Below are 19784 nucleotides of genomic sequence, written 5' to 3'. Positions count from 1 at the left end.
CTGAATTGCAGATATTAATACCTTATCTTTCAGAGATGGCAATAAGATTGCGAAGGATTTCCAATGCCTAGTTAATTACCTGTGTTTTGAACTTTTGCAATCACTTTCATTTTATGTATATATCATTTTTTACTAAACCATTTTATCAAAAATGTGTCAGTTCAAATATTTGAATTTAATCATCAGAAATATTTTAATCAAAATAAATATTACATTAAAATAATAAAGAACAAGCATAATATTTATAATGAATTATACATAGACAATTTTATTTCTAATTTACATTAAACATGAGAACAGAATAATAATATGCATGTGTGCAATTTATTTCTACAAATGAAGTAATTGTAAAATTATATAGCTAAAATTCTGGGCTCTAATTTCCTTTTCTTGCATTTATTTCTTATTTCTCAAGTCCAATGAAGTTCTGGACAATATTGATATTAAATAATCAGTAAGAATGTATTCAATTAGACTGTTTTATGTCTTATTCTTCTTCCTATTATTTTTGCTTTTATTCACATTAATTATACCAGTACTTAGTTATTTAAGTATTTTCCACAAATGAGTCATTATCTTTGGGTAGTTTTATTCAACTCTGAACAAATTTCTAGTTGAATCTCTCTTTTCTTTAGAAAATTCTTAATGCAGTTATGCTTGTAATAAATTTGAAAAATGAATTTCCAGGTAATGAACTAATAACTATATTGTTTATTAACATTTTAAATATTGGCTTTTTTTTTTTTTAAGACAAAAGACCCAGAGCTTCATCTTTTTTTGAATGATTACACTTCAGTCTTCACTGTCACACAGACTGGAATCACTCGCTACCTCACCTTACTTCAACCGGTGGACAGGGAAGAACAGCAAACTTACACCTTTTCGGTAAAAGGATTTTATATATATATATATATATATATATATATACAGATATATCATATATATATATATACACACATACATATATACACATATAAATGTATATGTATGCAAGAGGAAGAGATGTTTGTTTAAAACTGAAAAGGTCAATGATTGGAAAAGAAAAAATCAGTATGTTCAATTAATAACAGAGAATATAAATAATAAAATTTTCCTCAAAAGTATTTCTTTTTTCTCAGTTTATATAGTTTTATTACTATTCTTTCCAATGGAAGAAAGATAAATTTTGAGATGAAAACAAAAAAATGGGAGTCTCTCTCTTCACCATCCACTCACGATTGACTTAAATTGAGCTATTATAAAGTAGAATCAACAAAGTAAAAATTATTTTCTAACATTTGTTCATATATTTATTGTTATTGCATTTTCAGGTTAGGCCAGTGGTTCACACTAGGGAAGATTCCTGCTCCCACCACCCTGCCCAGAACCATTTTGCAATTTCGGAGAGATTTTTGGTTATTATTCTTATGAAAAAGTGCTACTGGCATCTGGGGGGTAGACACTTTCAATACTGAGACATAATACACAGGACAGGCCCCCGCAAGAATTCTTAGGTTAGATTAACCTGGAGGAGAAAGAGAAAGAAACAGAGAGAGATTGACGGCTGAATAGAGGTAAAAAGGGAGTTCTATTTATCATCCAAATTTCTGAGCTAGATTTTATTCAAATATAGGGGGAAAAAATGAGCTGATAGAAAAATATAGGAAATGGAATTTATGTAAGAATTTTGTTTGTTTTTTCTGGAGAAACTTATACAGCAGACTCAGAGGTTCCAGAAGACCTAAAATCTACAGTTAAAACTTAGATACAGAGTAGACCTCAGAAGTCATTCAGGACCACAATGGTGTTGTTAGAGACCTGACTTTTTGTGAGACTTTCTTTAAAAGTTAATAATATAGCTAAGATGTCACTCTTAATGAATGCCAATGGGTCCTTTAAAATTTGTGATTTTCGTGAATTATTAGAAAGTGATATTACATGTTTAGGGCACCTACTTTCTTGATTATATAAGCATGTTGTTGTAAAAGCAACTATTGCATTATATACAAAATATGTAAGAGTATTTCCCTATTCATTTTTTAAAGGTTAAATAGTAGTTAATTCCTAAGAATTAGCAATGTTATTGGCCCATTTCAAGCCTCTAGAACATTTTATATATCAGGTTATTGAAAGTGTGATTGGAATTCAATATATAAAAATCAAGCAGAACCCTCCATAATTGCTTCCTAGCACATTAAAACACTTTGATTATATGTACTATTATGGTTTTATTACTTCCTTTTATCAGCAAACATTTTAGCATCCTTTTGAAACTGTAAATTACATATGAGAAAATTTTCAAACTGTAGGAGTGAATTATGTACTGCTTATATTTGCATGACTTCTCTATTAAATTTATTTTTCTACCCCAAAGATAACAGCATTTGATGGTGTTCAAGAAAGTGAGCCAGTTATTGTCAATATTCGGGTGCTGGATGCAAATGACAACACTCCAACCTTCCCTGAAATATCCTATGATGTCTATGTTTATACAGATATGAATCCTGGGGACAGTGTCATACAGGTAACTACCTATATAATATGAGGATATATTTGAAACAATTATTTCCTTAGGTATTTTACAATGCATTGGTTAAGAAACTGCTTAAAAAATGAAAGTGAATTTCAGGGTTATCCTATGGCATAATTTAGCTTAAAAAGATTTACATTTATGTTTACTTCTTGAATGAAAGTGTACCCGTATGCACTTTAAAGTAGAATTAACTAGATATACAAATAGCAATTTGACCTATTTATAAATTGATTTTTAAAATTTAACATTATATGTTGAACATAATAAAGTGAATACAGTAATATACTGAAGTTTCTTTTTCTTTTTTTTTTATACTGAAGTTTCAAGCATTAAACATGTAGTTTAAAACTTTAAATTATTTTAAACTATTGTGAAAATGGGTTAAATCTTTGTGACCCCATGGACTGTAGCCTGCCAGGCTCCTCTGTCCATGGGGATTCTCCAGGCAAGAACACTGGAGTGGGTTGCCATGCCCTCCTCCAGGGGATCTTCCCAACCCAGGGATCGAATCTATGTCGCCTGCATTGCAGGTGGATTCTTTACCATCTGAGCCACCAGGGAAGCCCATGAATACTGCAGAGGGTAGCCTATCCCTTCTCCAGGGGCTCTTTCCAACACAGGAATCCAACTGAGGTCTACCAGCTGAACTACCAGGGAAGCCCAAATTTCCCTTAGTGGTAAACACAAAGAACTATATTATTGGACAATACTCTTAGACATTGATTACTTGGACCTAAAATGGAATCACTACAACAGGAAACATTAAGATTCTATAATAAATGGTATCTTTGAAAACACAGAAATCTGGCAAAATCTTTATCCTTGATTTGTCTTATTTTTATCATTAGCTGTACTTATTACATTTAAGTGAATTGCAGGTTATCTCAGATTGCTTTTTAAATATTCTGTGTATAAATTGTAAAGAAGTAGTAATATTCTTCCTTGAAGGTTTTTAGAACTCTGGAAAATAGTTAATTCTAGTACTTCTCAAAGTGACTGTGTGTGTGTGTGTGTTAGTCCCTCAGTCGTGTCCAACTCTTTGCGACCCCATGGCCTGCAGCCCACCAGGCTCCTTTGTCCATGGGATTCTCCAGGCAAGAGTACTGGAGTGGGTTGCCATTTCACATCAGAATCATCTAGGTAGCTACTGAGAAATACAGATGAGCAAGATTCACTTCAGCTTTCATGGATCTGAAGCTCCATATGTGATACTTAGGTAATCAATAAAAAAATAAATAAGTAAAACCCAAAAGGTTTCTGTTGCCCAGTAATGTAAAGACTACTGATCTCTATTTTCCTCTACACCTGAGAGTCAGACTTAATAATTTGAAATTGCTCTCAAGCCAGGAAGGTCATGATTCTATATACTTTTTAGAGTATTGTAATGGCTCCAAATTATTACTAAAATTTATATACAATATATGTTATGTAACAGTATATGAGATATAATATGTTTATATAGAATATAATCTATTATATAATAGTATAGTATATAAAGAATGCTAATAAATGAATTTATGTATCCATATACTTTAGTATTATATATTTCAGAGGAGTAAAAAAACAGAAGTCCAAATGCCTTAACAATGTACCTGTCTTCATGGTCTGAATGCTTTCCTCCCAGCTTCATCTTTGGCCTGCTAGTCATATATGTATGTTTCAGTCCTACTCAACCACCACTTCCGGTTACCTGAATGTATCTTGCTCATTCCCATTTTCTCCAATTTTTTCCTTTACCTTGATCTCTTTCCCTTCTATTTATAAATTGATTACTTTCTTTGTTCTTTAGACTGGTTTTCTTTCTGAAGAAGCATTCCTTAGTAGTTTTCTGTAGATAATTCCTAATAATTTTTCTTCATTAATAGTTCCTGTTCTTGCAACCCACCAAAAACACACCAGTTTGCAGCCAATATACTATAATACAACAGCGTGTTTTCATTAGTGTGAAATGTCTGGGAAGAAATAGTTAACTGTATGTCTCATGGCTTTTGTACACTATTTTCTATTAACCAAGAACACTTCTTATCTGATCTTTTATAAGGCTAACCCACTCTCATCATACAGGACCCAGCTGAAAATATCACCTCCTCAGAGAAAGCTTTCCTAACAGCTTAGTGTCAATAGCCTTCCAATATACACTATACACATACAACCCGCATCACAGTTCTTATTCTATAACTTGCTTTCTCTACTTTTAGAGCCACTAGGGCCACTTAAAATTATCTTTTCTTCTTGTCCCCACTCCAAACTAAAAACCCCATTAGTGACCATCTTTCTTGTTTGCCACTCTGACACCAGCACATGCCAGATATACTAGCCACGCAGTAAATATTTATTCAAAGGATAAATTATTATCTATTTTGCATGAACTAAAGTGAAAGCTCTTTTCCAGGGGATCTTCCCAACCCAGGGATCGAACCCAGGTCTCCCACATTGCAGGTGGATTCTTTACCATGAACTAATTGTTAACATAAGTTAGAAATAATGCAATGCCATCTCTATTTTATTTATTGGGTTAAGATGTGCTTTCTTCAGTGATAGAGAGAAGGGTAACATTATAGACTGAGCACTGAAAATGCATGTAATGTGAATGTCTTCTGCTGTGTATATCGTAGTGGGGAAAAGATTTCAAATAGCCACAGTACATTTTATTCATATCTTGGAATGACACTTGTCATATTGATGAAATCTATCTTTTTAATCCATTTTTCTTGAGGGCACAACTGAAATGTGTTTATTTCTATATCCACAAACTCTGTATCCATATAGTAGATGCCTAAACTAATGGATGCATAATAAATGTTTATTTGAGGATGAGAAAAAGGAAAATCTGTAAACAAGAAGATCTTAATGAATGGAGAAGAATAAGGATATTGGCCTTTATTTCTAGTTAGTTGATGGACCTACAGATCTACATTTATCTTTACTGAGGCATTCTTTCATAGGGAGTAAAATTATGGTTTGTAGAGATAAAGAAATGACAATTACTGTCATGTTCTTATTTAATTAGATCTGATTCCCATCTCTATAATAACATAATTGGAAATAAAAGTAAGTTTATACAGAAAAACAGCCCGCAGGGAACTGGAAAGTGTAACTAAGAGAAAGATAGCAATCATGTGATGGAACCGTATCTCAAAATTGTTTGCCCTGGGGGATCAAAAGCTTACTTCTGGCATTTGCAGACTACAAAAGTTAATTTCCCTTATGTATCTCTTTTTAAAACAAATTTGCCCTGCCTTTAAAATTCATATTTTATATATTTCCCTTTGAAAATCTATTTGAACATAGATTGTTATTTGTGTCTACATGCTTCTAATTTTTAATTTATTTAAATGCCAAAAAATGAAGCTTTTTAATTAGTATTTTTAATGTTATTCCTGGCATGCATATTGGAGCTGCTTTGTTTTATTAAATAAGATCTCTCTGGGTGACTCGACTGTGTATTGCCATATTATTTAAATGAAAATATCTCAAGGTATAGTTCAGGGTATTGTAAAAAGAGTGGTGTGGCTATAATACATCCTCCAAGGGTCTAGAAATTAAAAAAAAATAGATTTCCCATTGAGAGAAAAAGTTTAAAACGGAGTAAAATAATTCAGAACTGTGATTTTCAACCACCTTTTAAGGGTCATAAAATGTTTTTTTTTTGTTTTTTTACTCCATTCACCACTAACCCTTCTATAACCCTCCCGTTCCTAAGTAACTCAACAGAAGATTGATTAGTTTCCTCTTTGGTAATCCACCTGCAATGCAGGAGATCCCAGTTCAATTCCTGGGTTGGGAAGATCTGCTGGAGAAGGGATAGGCTACCCACTCCAGTATTCTTGGGCTTCCCTTGTGGCTCAGCTGGTAAAGAATCTGCCTGCAATGCGGGAGACCTGGGTTTGATCCCTGTGTTGGGAAGATCCCCTGGAGAAGGGAAAGGCTACCCACTCCAGTATTCTGGCCTAGAGGATTCCTTGGACTATATAGTCCATGGGGTTGCAAAGAGTCAGACATGACTGAACAACTTTCACTTCACTTGGTTAATAATCTGTTGTCCAAAAGAGGGAAAATATTAGAAATAAAGGACACAATTGTCTAGCAAAGAGGGCCTTGGATAACAGATTTTTAAGTATTATAATCAGATCATTTTCAGTGTAGACATGAGACTATCTTGGCCTGATATAAGTACATAATTATTTGAGTCCACTATCTTCTTATTATAAGGTAGCTATTCTTGTCCACATGCATGGATCAGTCATAAAAATGTATTATCCAGGCTCTTATTTCAAGTTCTCAATTATAAACTAGTTTTCTGACTTTATATCTATGATGCTTGATCACTGTAAAAAGGAGCAGGGTGATTCTGACATGTGTGGTTCATGAAATACACTTACAGGAACACTGCCACAAAACAGCAGCTGCGTCTTTCATAACTGGCAGGATAATCAGATTACGAGCACATCTTATGTTTAGAGAGAAATTACCAGCATGAGGGAGTATGATTCTTTCTTTAGGTCAGGGAGCATATTTTATGTCGACAAAAGACAATTTTGTCAACCATCAATTAAATCTTCCAGGTTGACACTAATGGATATCACACTCTCTTGTCTTAAAGTCTCATTTCACACATTGCTGGTTTTTTTGAAAAGCCAATTGCTCTGTATTAGAGATACAGATTTGGATATATAAGATATAGATTTTAATTTCTGTAGTTAGCTATCCAGTCTATACTTCAAAGATGTTATTCCTAGACTTTTACAGTTCTCTTCAATCAATGGGTTTTTAATCCTATCTGAGTATTAGAAGTTTACCTGAGAAACTTTTAAAAATATTGATGCCTGGACTACACCCTGAGATATTTTTATTTGAATGATATTGCAACATATAGTAGAGTCACTTAGAGAGATCTTATCTAATAAAACAAAGCAGCTGTAATATGCAGGCAATCTTGAGAAAAAACTGCCTGAGAACTTAACAATATTTTATACTCTCTGAAAAATGGAGTCTAAATGTATTAAGATGGAATCCTGTAGGTAGCTGAGTCCTTTGATTCTCACCCCACTTATTTTCTTTTTCTTCAGTTCTTCCTTGCTTTGGTCATGTTTCTTACTCTTCACCGCTTTAAAGCCCATCCTTTCCCTCACCTTTACCAGCGCTCAACTAATTATTTCATTTCTTTCTATTGTGTTTTACTACAATAATCTCTTTCTCTCTACTGATTATTCCCTTTGGGCTATAAACCTCCCATGCCCTAGTCTACAAACAGTTTTCCCAGATAAGACTTCATGCTACTATTTTTGCTGTTGTTTAGTCACGTAGTCCTGTCTGACTCTTTGTGACCCCTTGGACTGTAGCCCGCCAGGCTCCTCTGTGCTTGGAATTCTCCAGGCAATAATACTGGAATGGGTTGCCATTTCCTTCTCCAAGTGATTCTTTCTGATCCAGGGATCAAACTTGCATCTCCTGCATTGACAGGCTAGTTCTTTACCACTGAGCCACCAGATAAGCCTACTATAAAACTCTGAATTTCCAGCTCGGATGTATTTAGACATCTGGATTAGTTGATCAATTTAGATAATTTATTATTTATTTATTTATTTATGCATAATTAATGCATAGTTATAAATCCGACCTTCACTCACATCATACTACTAAAATCATACAAAAATCATAAATCTAATTCATCTATCTCTAGTAGTATGTATCTCTAATAGTATATAAATAAAATAGTATGCATTACTCAGTACTTAACTATGTAAAACTCTTTACTCTCTTACAGGAAACTTCTGATTCTCATCCTAGTTCTCTGGTAACTGAGGGATTTTCTTGCTGGCTTCTTATTCAATCCTCAGTCTTTCAGTATTAACATTTGCAAAAATCAATATATAGGTTTCCTCTCTTTTACCTATTCCCAAGTTTTCAGTCATTATTTCTATGAGAAGCTCAGGTACTCATGTTACCCAAATTTTTGGACAAGGCAAGGTAGACTTTTGACAGGCAGCAGAAATTTAACATATTCCAAGACAAACTGACAATATATTATCCTTCTTCCAATACAGAAACATGGACACACATACAGACTCAAATATACATGTTGCTGTTATTCAGTCACTAAGTCATGTACGGGCTTCCCTGATAGCTCAGTTGGTAAAGAATCCACTTGCAAGGCAGGAGACCCTGGTTTGATTCCTAAATCAGGAATATCCACTGGAGAAGGGATAGGCTACCCACTCCATAATTTTTGGGTTTCCACTGTGGCTCAGGTGGCAAAGAATCCACCTGCAATGTGGGAGACGTTGGTTCAATCCCAGGGATGGGGCAATCCCCTGAAGAAGAGAAAGGCCACTCCAGTATTCTGGCCTAGAGAATTCCATGGACTGTATAGGTCATGGGGTTGCAAAGAGTTGGACATGACTGAGAGACTTTCACTTTCACTTTCTTTCAAGTCATGTACAGTTCCTTGCAACCCGATGAACTGCAGCATGCCAGGGTTTCTTGTCCATCACTATCTCCCTGAGTTTGCTCAAACTCATTTCCATACAGTCAATGATGCCATCCAACTATCTCATCCTCTATCACTCCCCTCTCTTCCTGCCCTCAATCTGTCCTAGCATCAGGGTCTTTTCCAATGAGTCAGTTCTTGGCATTGGGTGGCCAAAGTAGTGGAGCTTCAGTTTTAGCATCAGTCCTTCCAATGAATATTCAGGGTTTTTTTCCTTTAGGATTGATTGGTTCGATCTCCCTGAATCTCAAGGGACTCTTAAGAGTATTCTCCAGCACCGCAGTTCAAAAGCATCAGTTCTTCAGGGCTCAACCTTCTTTATGGTCCAACTCTCACACCCATAGATGATTAGTGGAAAAGCCATAGCTTCGACTATATGGATTTATCAGCAAAGCCATAACTTTGACTACATGGATCTTTGTCAGCAAAGTAATGTCTCGGCTTTTTAATACGCTGTCCAGATTTGTCATAGCTTTTCTTCCAAGGAGCAAGTGTCTTTTAGTTTCATGCCTGTATGTCTACAGTAAGAAAAGTCAAATATACATAACCTGTCATCTTTTGAGGCAATTATACTTTGCAGAGCCCAATTAATCTTGGATTACATAGGCTTCAGATCAGCAACCACAATCACGTTTATTTTCTTCCTCCTTCACCTGCATACATAGAGATGATTGTCTGGTTTATAAAATTGTTATTTCAAAATGTATATGTCTGTCACCATTTCCTTTTCCATGCCTGTACATTGCCATAAATTAGGTTGCTACAGTAGACTCTGATCGACAACCCTATTTCTGCAGATTCCCCACAACACTGATACAATGATTATTCTAAAACACAGACATGAGTCAGAACAGATCGTTATACTACTGAAGGAAGAGCCTAATCTCCACTCATGCAGTCAAGAACAGCTGTGAAATACTTCAAGTTCTTTTGTTTCACCACATGCTACATCTCTGCATGTAACCAACTTTGATATTATACAGAGGGTTTGTTTTGTTTAACTCCAGCGTAGTTAAACATTCTACGCTTACTGACATCTCTCTCAGGTTTTAAGATTTAATACAAATTATACCCTTTCCATTCTTTTTTACACATATTTCAAATGTTATCTTTTAGATAAAGTCTTTATTTTCATAGCAAGTCAGAAAATTCATTGTTCTTTCCATCATGCTTCCATATATCCATCAGGCAAATGTATCTGCAATGCATTTTATTGTACCTTGCATTAAAGTTAGCTTGTACATCTCTTTCTATTCTATTGAAACATAAATTTCTTTTAGTGATCTGTAACCACCCATGATTGGCACAGTGACTTCCACACAGTACAGGTTTACCAAATATTCACTGAATTTATCCCCTCAATTAATTTGCTCTCAATATTTAGAAAAAGTCTCATTCTAGAGACACACTCTATTTGGCCTAAGAATTCTCTCCACCACACACAAAGTGTTATCCCCCATAACCCTTTCTCAAAAGTCCTATAAAGCCTTCACCTTTGCCAGTTGATCTAAGTCGAGGTTGTTGGGGAGAGCATTGAAAGTTCATGCAGTTCTCAGGATTTTCTTTGGCATTTGCATTCCTTGAGGCCTTTTCATGTCTTCTCTATGCACATGTGTAGTATCAGAGATGTGTGGAAAGCTTATCCAGCCTTTCTGTTGGACTCTCATTTTCTGTTTATTTCTTCTAAATTTATGGCTTGTTCTCAGCTTACCAACTGGGATCACAACTTGCACTGACAGACCTGAGGCTGTTCCTCACTCAATTCTCACTAAATTGATTCTTTTATTAACTCTACATCAAATTTACTATGGCACCTCTTGAAGAACATCTGCTGCTTTTCATGGCGAGTCCCATCCTTATAACACCCATATGCCCACTATATTTGGGATTGAGAATGGTAAGGATGATAAGGTGCCGCTGAAATAACAAGGTCACTAGCTCCTGCTTTTCCTACCTAAAGTCACAGAATTATTCATGAATTTTATTCCTGATTTGTCTGCTTTCATGAATCTTTAGAGCCCTAAATGTTTCTTGACACTTTTGCTTAGATTTTTACTTACCTTTTGGGGAAAACAAACTATCTGATTTACTTACATCATTGGAATCAGAAATCCTGCCTCCTAGCTCCAATTATTTGCATTTTAGTAAAGCAGTTTCAATCAGATAGTAATGATGAGACCAGATAAATCAAATCCCTTATGATTATACAGTGTAAGTGACAAGTAGGTTAAAGGGATTAGATCTGATAGACAGAGTTCCTAAAGATCTTTGGACAGAGGTTCCTAACACTGTACAGGAGATGGTGATCAAAACCATCCCCAAGAAAAAGAAATGCAAAAAGGGAAAATGGTTATCTGAGGAGGTCTTACAAATAGCTGAGAAAAGAAGAGAAGTAAAAGGCAAAGAAGAAAAGGAAAGATATATCCATCTGAATGCAGGGTTCCAAAGAATAGCAAGGAGAGATTAGAAAACCTTCCTAAGTGATCAGTGCAAAGAAATAGAGGAAAACAATATAGGATGGGAAAGACTAGAGATCTCTTCAAGAAAATCAGAGATACCAAGGGAACATTTCATGCAAAGATGGATACAATAAAGGACAGAATTGGTATGGATCTGACAGAAGCAGAAGATACTAAGAAGAGGGGGCAAAAATACACAGAACTATACAAAAAAGATCTTAATGACCCAGAAAATCACAATGGTGTGATCACTCACCTAGAGCCAGACATCCTGGAAGTTGAAGTCAAGTGGGCTGCACTCAATATACCAGCAGGTTTGCAAAACTCAGCAGTGGCCACAAGACTGGAAAAGATTCAGTTTTCCTTCCAATCCCAAAGAAAGGCATATCAAAGAACTTTCAAACTACTGCACAATTGCACACATTTCACAGGCTAGCAAAGTAATGCTCAAAATTCTCCAAGCTAGGCTTCAACAGCACGTGAACCAAGAACTTCCAGATGTTCAAGCTGGATTTAGAAAAGGCAGAGGAACCAGAGATCAAACTGCCAACATCCGCTGGATCATAGAAAAAGCTAGAGAATTCCAGAAAACATCTACTTCTGCTTCATTCACTATACTAAAGCCTCTGATTGTGTGGACCACTTCAAACTTGGAAAATTCTTAAAGAGAGGGGAACACCAGACCACCTTACCTGCCTCCTGAGAAACCTGTATTCAGGTCAAGATGCAACAGTTAGAACCAGACATGGACCAACGGAGTGGTTCCAAATTGAGAAAGGAGTATGTCAAGGCTGTATATTGTCACCCTGCTTATGTAACTTATATGCAGAGTATATCATGAGAAATGTCAGGTTTGATGAAGCACAAGCTGGAGTCAAGATTTCAGGGAGGAATATCAATAACTTCAGCTATGTAGAGGACACCACCCTTATGGTGAAGAGGAACTAAAGGGCCTCTTGATGAAAGTGAAAAAGGAGGGCAAAAAAGCTGGTTTAAAACTAAACATTCAAAAAGTTAAGATCATGGTATCCAGGCCCATCACTTCATGGCAAAGAGATGGGAAAACACAGAAACAGTGAGAGACTTTATTTTCTTGGGCTCCAAAATCACTGCAGATAGTGACCCCAGCCATGAAATTAAAAGATACTTGCTCCTTGGAAGAAAAGCTAATACCAACATAGATAGAATGTTAAAAAGCAGAGACATTACCTTGCTAACAAGGGTTTGTCTAGGCAAAGCTATGGTTTTTCTAGTAGTCATGTATGGATATGAGAGTGGGATCATAAAGAAAGCTGAGCGCTGAGGAATTCATTCTTTTGAACTGTGTTACTGGAGAAGACTCTTGAGAGTCCCTTGAACTAAAGGAGATCAAACCAGGCAATCCTAAGGGAAATCAACCTTGAATATTCATTGAAAGGACTGATGCTGAAGCCTAAGCTCTGATACTTAGACCTCTGATGTGAAGAGCAGGCTCATTGAAAAAGACCCTGATGCTCAGAAAGATTGAGGGCCGGAAGAGAAGAGGGCAACAAAGAATAAGATGGTTAGATGGCATCACTTACTCAGAGGATATGATTTTAGCAAACTCTGGGAAACAGTGAGTGGCAGGGAAGCCTGGCATGCTATAGTCCATGGGGTAGCCAAGAGTCACACACAACTTAGCAACTGAACAATAAGAAATGTGTGCTTCTTATATTTTCACAAACAGACCAAGAAAGAAACGGAACAAATCTAGCTTATTAAATGCAAAATACAAAGTAAAAGGAATGAGGATGACACACTAGAAAATAGAAGTGAATGTCTAGAAAGAGTGAAATCTCTTTTCTACCTTAGCCAAAAATCAAAACAAACCTAGCTTCAGATAATAACTGAGATTCTGGAAACTCTCCTCAGTGAATATTTCTTAAGAAAATCCTCACCACAGCAAACTTCTCACACTTTATATTCTCTAAGTGAAATTTGAAAGTTTTAACTATATAGTTACAATACAGAGAAATACCTTACTAATACAATATTTCCCTTAGCAATAGGAAACAAACAAACAAACAAAAAACATTGAACAAAACCTCTGGTGAGGTTTCCAGAGCACTTTTTATTATTAAGAATGCCAAATTATGTCTGTGTAAATTAAAAAAACCCTTTTTATAATAGCAGAAGACTATGGTATAAATGTAGCCTACATGTACCAAAGAAAGCAGTGTAGCTTTATTCTTTATTATTTGATTATTATTTACACTGTTAGTAAAAACATTAAGAAATTATTCTGTTTTATGTATCAAGTACGGAATGTTTCTGTCCATGTTTTAGAGTCCATCACAGTCCTATTATAATTTTTATTATAAATGGGAGCCATTAAGATAATTTAATGCCATTCCCTTAAAACCTTCTTATCTAAAACTGCATCATTCTCCCTGGTTTTTCGTGCCCTCAAAACAAACAGAGGGAAAAAAAGAGAGAGAGAGAAAAGAATTCAGGAACTACTCTACATATTCAATATCAGATATATATTAATCTTGTCATTAATTACTTGAGTCACACAATGATTCTCAAACTTTTTATTATCGCCCATAAAACCTTCATCATCTTGCTTCTATTTGCCTTTTTCATCATGTTTGGCCTCTGTGAGAGTGCTATTTATTTTCTTAATCTCAGGGTCCTTAATAGGCAAATCCTTTTTTTTTTTTTTTTGTGGCATGTTAGGGTGTCTGAGGACAAGGATATTTGTAATATGTACATATTGGAATACTGAGAGGAAGGAATTTTGTCAGGGTAGGGTTAAACTTCCTGAAAAGGACTGTAATACATTAGAAAAACGAAATATATTAAACAATTTAGTGTTCCTTACCATTTAGATATCATTACATTTTGGTAAAATAGTTAAAAGTCACATATTTTAGTTTACTTTCATCTGATAACATGTGAGTGACATTTTGCTTTCCCCATGTAAACTAACCCATTTTTGTTTAGGAGGTAGATTTTCCTACTAAATTAGGAATGGGCTTCATATACCTTTAATATCCTAGACCGGGGTCCCCAATCTCCAAGATCTAACGCCTGATGATCTGAGGTGGAGCTGATGTAATAATAATAGAAATAAAGTACACAATAAATGGAATGCACTTGAATCATTTTGAAACCATCCCTCTTTCTTTCTGGTTTGTGGAAAAATTATCTTTCATGAAACCAGTTCCTGGTGCCAAAAAGGTTGGAAACCACTTTCCTAGACCACTGATCACAAGATCATTGATTTGTTAATCTCCACCACAGTTTAATTTCAGGATTTTTTTTTTAGGAAGTGCTATCATTTTCAGGGTTCTCAGAGTCAGTGTCTCAGCTCTCTTTTCTAATCTTGAACCACTAATAATTCCTTTAAAATATTTTTGTTTCCATGTCTAGGGACACAATTATGTGAATTCTTGACCAACTATTTTATTACTTATTGCTGAAAGACTGAAAATTTGTATTAAGTTACTTAGATAACAAATGTTGAATTCATTTTTAGCATATTTATTAAACTTCCAACTTGCTAATGGTTTCTGTGGTGCTAGTTGTAGTCCCTGAATATATTATCTCATCTGTGATTGGCTGGCTGTGCAGTTTGAGGATTGTTTGTATCACCTATGCTTTGTAGCACTGTTTGGTATTTATAGCACCTCCCAGATGGATGCCTTTTTCAATTTAATTATCATTGAGCTTATCCTGTCTTCCAATATTATTTATGAAAATGTTAAATAAGAGCAACCACAATACCTGTATCCCTAAAGCACATTCCTCAACACTTCTTAACTATATTCATTGCCATTTATCATTAAATTCCTTTAGCCAATTTAAGTACCAGGAAGAATGTTAATATTGAATCCAATTTGAGCTAAATTTTAATTAAGATTTCCTGAGACATTGTGTTAAGTGATTTACTATAATCAAAATTGATATCTCCTCTGCTACCCCTGTCCTCTAATTTTCTAATTTTATCCACACACAAAAGAAAATGAGCTTGTCTGGCATGAATAATTCTCCATAAATATATATCATTCATTCTGACTGTTTCTACAAATTGTTTCCTTCTCTTTGCCTTTAGGACTTTGTCTGTCATTCTCACATAAGTCCCAGAATCATTTCATGGAAAGACTTTCCTTCTGGCAACAACATCTGTTCACTCCCAAATACCCACTCTCAGACTTAGCTGAATTTATACCCCTGTTTCAAATTTCCTTTTTTTCTTCTCAGTTATTTTTGTTGCTGCTATTTCCTTGCCCAAAATCATTCTAAATGTAGTGGAAGGATAATAAAAATAGATATAGACTGCCCAGTATACCCTCTTAAGCATGATGTGGTGGGTAAAGAATTTTGTTTACATTTCATTAAAATGGTTAACATGATACTTTGAAATGGCCATTAATTAACACAGTGTTCCTGAAATTGAATTTATTTCAAGGTAATTGTGTATACTCACATTTTGTCTAAGAAAGTGCACCGGAATGTCTAATAGCCACCGAAAGGAGTCTGTGGATGACCAAGAACTGCTACTTTAAAGACATGAAACTCATGGATTAGAGATACATAAGAAAATGTCAGTAAATAAGGAATTTTTTTCCTACAACATATTTACTACAACCCTGTGTGTTTTCTTCATTAATAGGAAAACCATGTTTTCCTCTTAGGTGTAAACCGAGGCCACTTTTTCTTTCTTCATCTGTCAAAGGATGAAAACAATAAATTCTGTGACTGTAAAATATATAAGATTTCCCAGTAGAATCTTACATTTTGTTCCCTTAAGTGAATTGATACTTATCAGGAAGTCAAGGAGCCTTATTTAACATATTAAATCATGATTACATTAAATTTGGTTTGTAAAGTTAATAATGGTTTTCTCTTTTCATATATAATGATTCAAAGTAGTCTTTAACTGCTGGATGCCATTTGTTCCAAAATGATTATGAATATGTCCAAATTAGCCTTACAAATGTTCATGTGGTATTATTTCAGGGACTCTGAATTGAATCCTTTTTCTCCAAAAAGAAAAAAAAAATTATTGAGCTTGATATTCTAATTTTCTAATTAGATATTCTGCAATTGGAGATGTGTTTGTTTGCTTTTCAAAAGGTAATACTCTAAACCTTATCAGTCTTTATAAGTCAATGTGAACAAGCTTATCAGAATCTTTCTTAGAGCCATGTGTAAATAAAAAGAATTCCAGGACAAGAGAGTCTCTGGAAGATGGGAAGGAAAACAATATGACAAGAAAAAAAATCAAAGCGAAAGGAAGGATGATAGCAATAGAGGCAAACTTCAGCCATTTCATTTTTTCCAGGCCTCTGTCCTTAGTAAGGAGAAGGAATTCTTGCCTGGAGAATCCCGTGGACCGAGGAGCCTGGTGGGCTGCTGTCCATAGGGTCGCACAGAGTCTCATATGATTGAAGCGACTTAGCATGAATGCATGCATTGGAGAAGGAAATGGCAACCCACTCCAGTATTCTTGCCTGGAGAATCCCAGGGACAGAGAAGCCTGGCGGGCTGCCGTCTATGGGGTCGCAGAGAGTCAGTAGGACACGACTGAAGTGACTTAGCAGCTGCAGCAGTCCTTAGTAATGTGTATTTATGTGTTGAAAGCAGGTGATGAGATAGGAAAAAAAAATCCTATAGTGACATTAGATTTGCTGTTAGGGCTTTCTTTCTTTTTTGGCTTAGTAAGTTAAAATAAAGATAGCTTTCAAGATTCAAAGCCTTTTAACACTCTCACAAGAACAACAACAATAAAAAACTTTTCTGATGAGATTGCTTCAGTATTTGAACACAGTAGCCGAAATTCAAGAAAACAAGAGTGTATATGACGAGAGAACTTTCTTTGCTTACTGTGTGTGTGTTTGAAAGCAAGCTTCTTTTGTTGGGGGGGAAGAATGATGTGATGGTGAAAAGTTGAGTCCCAGAGGATTTATGTTGTGATTTTCAATTCCAGCTCACTGCAGTCGACGCAGACGAAGGGTCAAACGGGGAGATCACATATGAAATCCTGGTTGGGGCCCAGGGAGACTTCATCATCAATAAAACAACAGGGCTTATCACCATCGCTCCAGGGGTGGAATTAATGGTTGGACGGACTTACGCGCTTACCGTCCAAGCAGCGGATAATGCTCCTCCAGCAGAGAGAAGGTAATTTATATCAAACCAATGCAGTCTTTTCATCGCTCCGGTTTAACCCCATAATTAAGTTTAAGAAGCGCAGCGAGCATTCTTTTATCTTATAAACATCTAAATTAGATCAGAAAATCAGAGAGACTAGTTTCTTAGGAACTGCATATTCTTCTTTTGTCAAATTGTGGAAAAAGTATGAGAAAGCCAAGATTAAACCACAAAATAATTAACTATGATTCCACAGATGTGAAGGATGCAATTCTCTGTTGGGAGGGGGAGTGGGAACTAGGAAATATCAGAGGCCTGTGTCCAATATATTAGTGAAAAGAGAGGTTGCTACTGAGAGCTCATAGATAACATGCAACAGGTGATGCCTGAGGGATTTGAAGCCATCCCTCAGTGTCTGGATAATTATTTTTAAATTATATATATCCATATTATCTATATATAATATAACCTCATATACATGTATACATATATGTATAAGAGAGAAACATTGAGAGAAAGCAAAGTAAAAAGACTTTCAATTATTACAACTACATTTACTTGTTCCCCCACTGAGATATTCCTTTTATTTATTTCTTGTTTGTTCCAGATTTCAGGATGCATTTTAAGAAAATATGAATTTAATATTAATACATTGTTGAACCTTTCTAGGAACTTTGTCTCTTCATTTGCCCATGTTTTCTTTTGTGTCCTTTAGTAGATTTTATTTTCAAAAAATTTTTTATAAATGTCCTATACATTTTTTTTGTTAGGGTGTTTCTCATTTTTTGTTATTGTAAATAGATTCTTTCTTTCTTGTTCTTCTAATTAGCTAACATTTACGCATACAAAAGTTATTAACCTATATTAATTTTAACACACTATCTTAATTCTCTTATGTTTTTATAGTTTTCCAGTTCATATTTTTATATTATCTAATAATATATTTTATAAGTAGTGATACTTTGATGTCCTTCTTTTTGTTTATTTTGTTCCCTTTAATTTCATTTGATAGTATTTCCAATAAAAATGTTTGTCTTGATTTTAAGTAGGAAGGCCTCCCATGTTTCCCTATTATGTTGGTTTATAGTTAAAAAACATTTTACTATGTTAATAAAGCATTCATCTATTTTTATTTTATTGACTTTTTAAAAATAAGAATGGTCATTTATTCAAGTCAAATAAATAATCCATCAAGTATGAAAGCAGTAATGACTTTTCTTTTTGAGCTAATGCTAGGATGACTGATCTTAATACAGTTCTCAAATATATCTATTTTTCATTCCTGGTATAAATCCCACTAGGCTTTGGTGTTTTAATCTTGAAATAAACTTCTGGATTATGTTTGTTTGTATTTTATTTAGTGAAATCCATTCATGCTTCTCTTTTTGAGAAGCTTTTGTGAAGGCTTTGTATAGTTTTTATGATACTTCATAGATGAAATAAAAATACAAAGGAACACAAAAATAAATCAATAAGTTCAACAACAATATGAATTAGTTGTATCTCTAAAGTCAATAAATCCAAATTCTGAATAAATCCTCTGAAAAATAAATAAAAACATAGATAAATTGATAACTATCAGCTAGCCCAGTCAAAAAGTGGGAGAAAGTGGAACTTTGCCTAATAAATTCTGAGAGGGAAATGACATAGAAACAGAAGAAATTGGAAGAATCATTGAGACCACTTTGCTTTAAATAGATGCAAAAACTTGAAAACATGGATAAAATGAATAGTTTTTCAAGAAGGTATAATTTACCAAAATCAATGTCAAAGATTAAGAATTCTTAAGGTATCAATTCTGTAGAGGAAAATACTACCCCAAACTATAGCACGGCAAGGAAGTTTGACAAAACTGTAACAAAACCACTGACCATTAAAACCCCTCCAGAGCGGAGAATAGGACATTATTTTCCCTGCAGCATAACCACGTGAGAGACTTTTCTCTTCACATCTCTCTTATCATTAATCATAGACATTTCACAGGACCCCGTATTTCCTCACTGATATGTCTAGACTGTTCTTTCTCTTGTTTCTCAATATTTTCTCTTTTAATCTCATTTCATAAGAATGGATGCACTATCCCGTACTCCTTGCTACTCTCATCTGCAGGTGACAGATCCCTCCTCCATTTTCTCCCACTGTTATATAAACAACAGTGACCTGCAGGTCACTCCGGAAGAGTTTAGTTCTTGTCTGCTTGGCA

The 19784-nt window shown here is 34.8% G+C and overlaps 1 protein-coding gene across 1 annotated transcript in view; it reads left to right on the top strand.

Moving 5' to 3' along the window:
- The window catches only part of PCDH15 (protocadherin related 15), a 1286954-nt gene that overhangs the window by 951332 nt on the left and 315838 nt on the right, over positions 1 to 19784 (top strand). Inside the window, exons 14-16 of the mRNA XM_043476181.1 lie at positions 751 to 885; positions 2354 to 2503; positions 17418 to 17611. Of these exons, the coding sequence (XP_043332116.1) occupies positions 751 to 885; positions 2354 to 2503; positions 17418 to 17611 (479 nt within the window). The remainder of the gene's footprint in view (positions 1 to 750; positions 886 to 2353; positions 2504 to 17417; positions 17612 to 19784) is intronic.

The sequence above is a fragment of the Cervus canadensis genome, chromosome 8 (assembly GCF_019320065.1).
Source record: "Cervus canadensis isolate Bull #8, Minnesota chromosome 8, ASM1932006v1, whole genome shotgun sequence".
Classification (NCBI taxonomy): Eukaryota; Metazoa; Chordata; class Mammalia; order Artiodactyla; family Cervidae; genus Cervus; species Cervus canadensis.
Note: the sequence above shows the minus strand (reverse complement) of the source record. Positions and strands in the feature narration are given on the sequence as shown.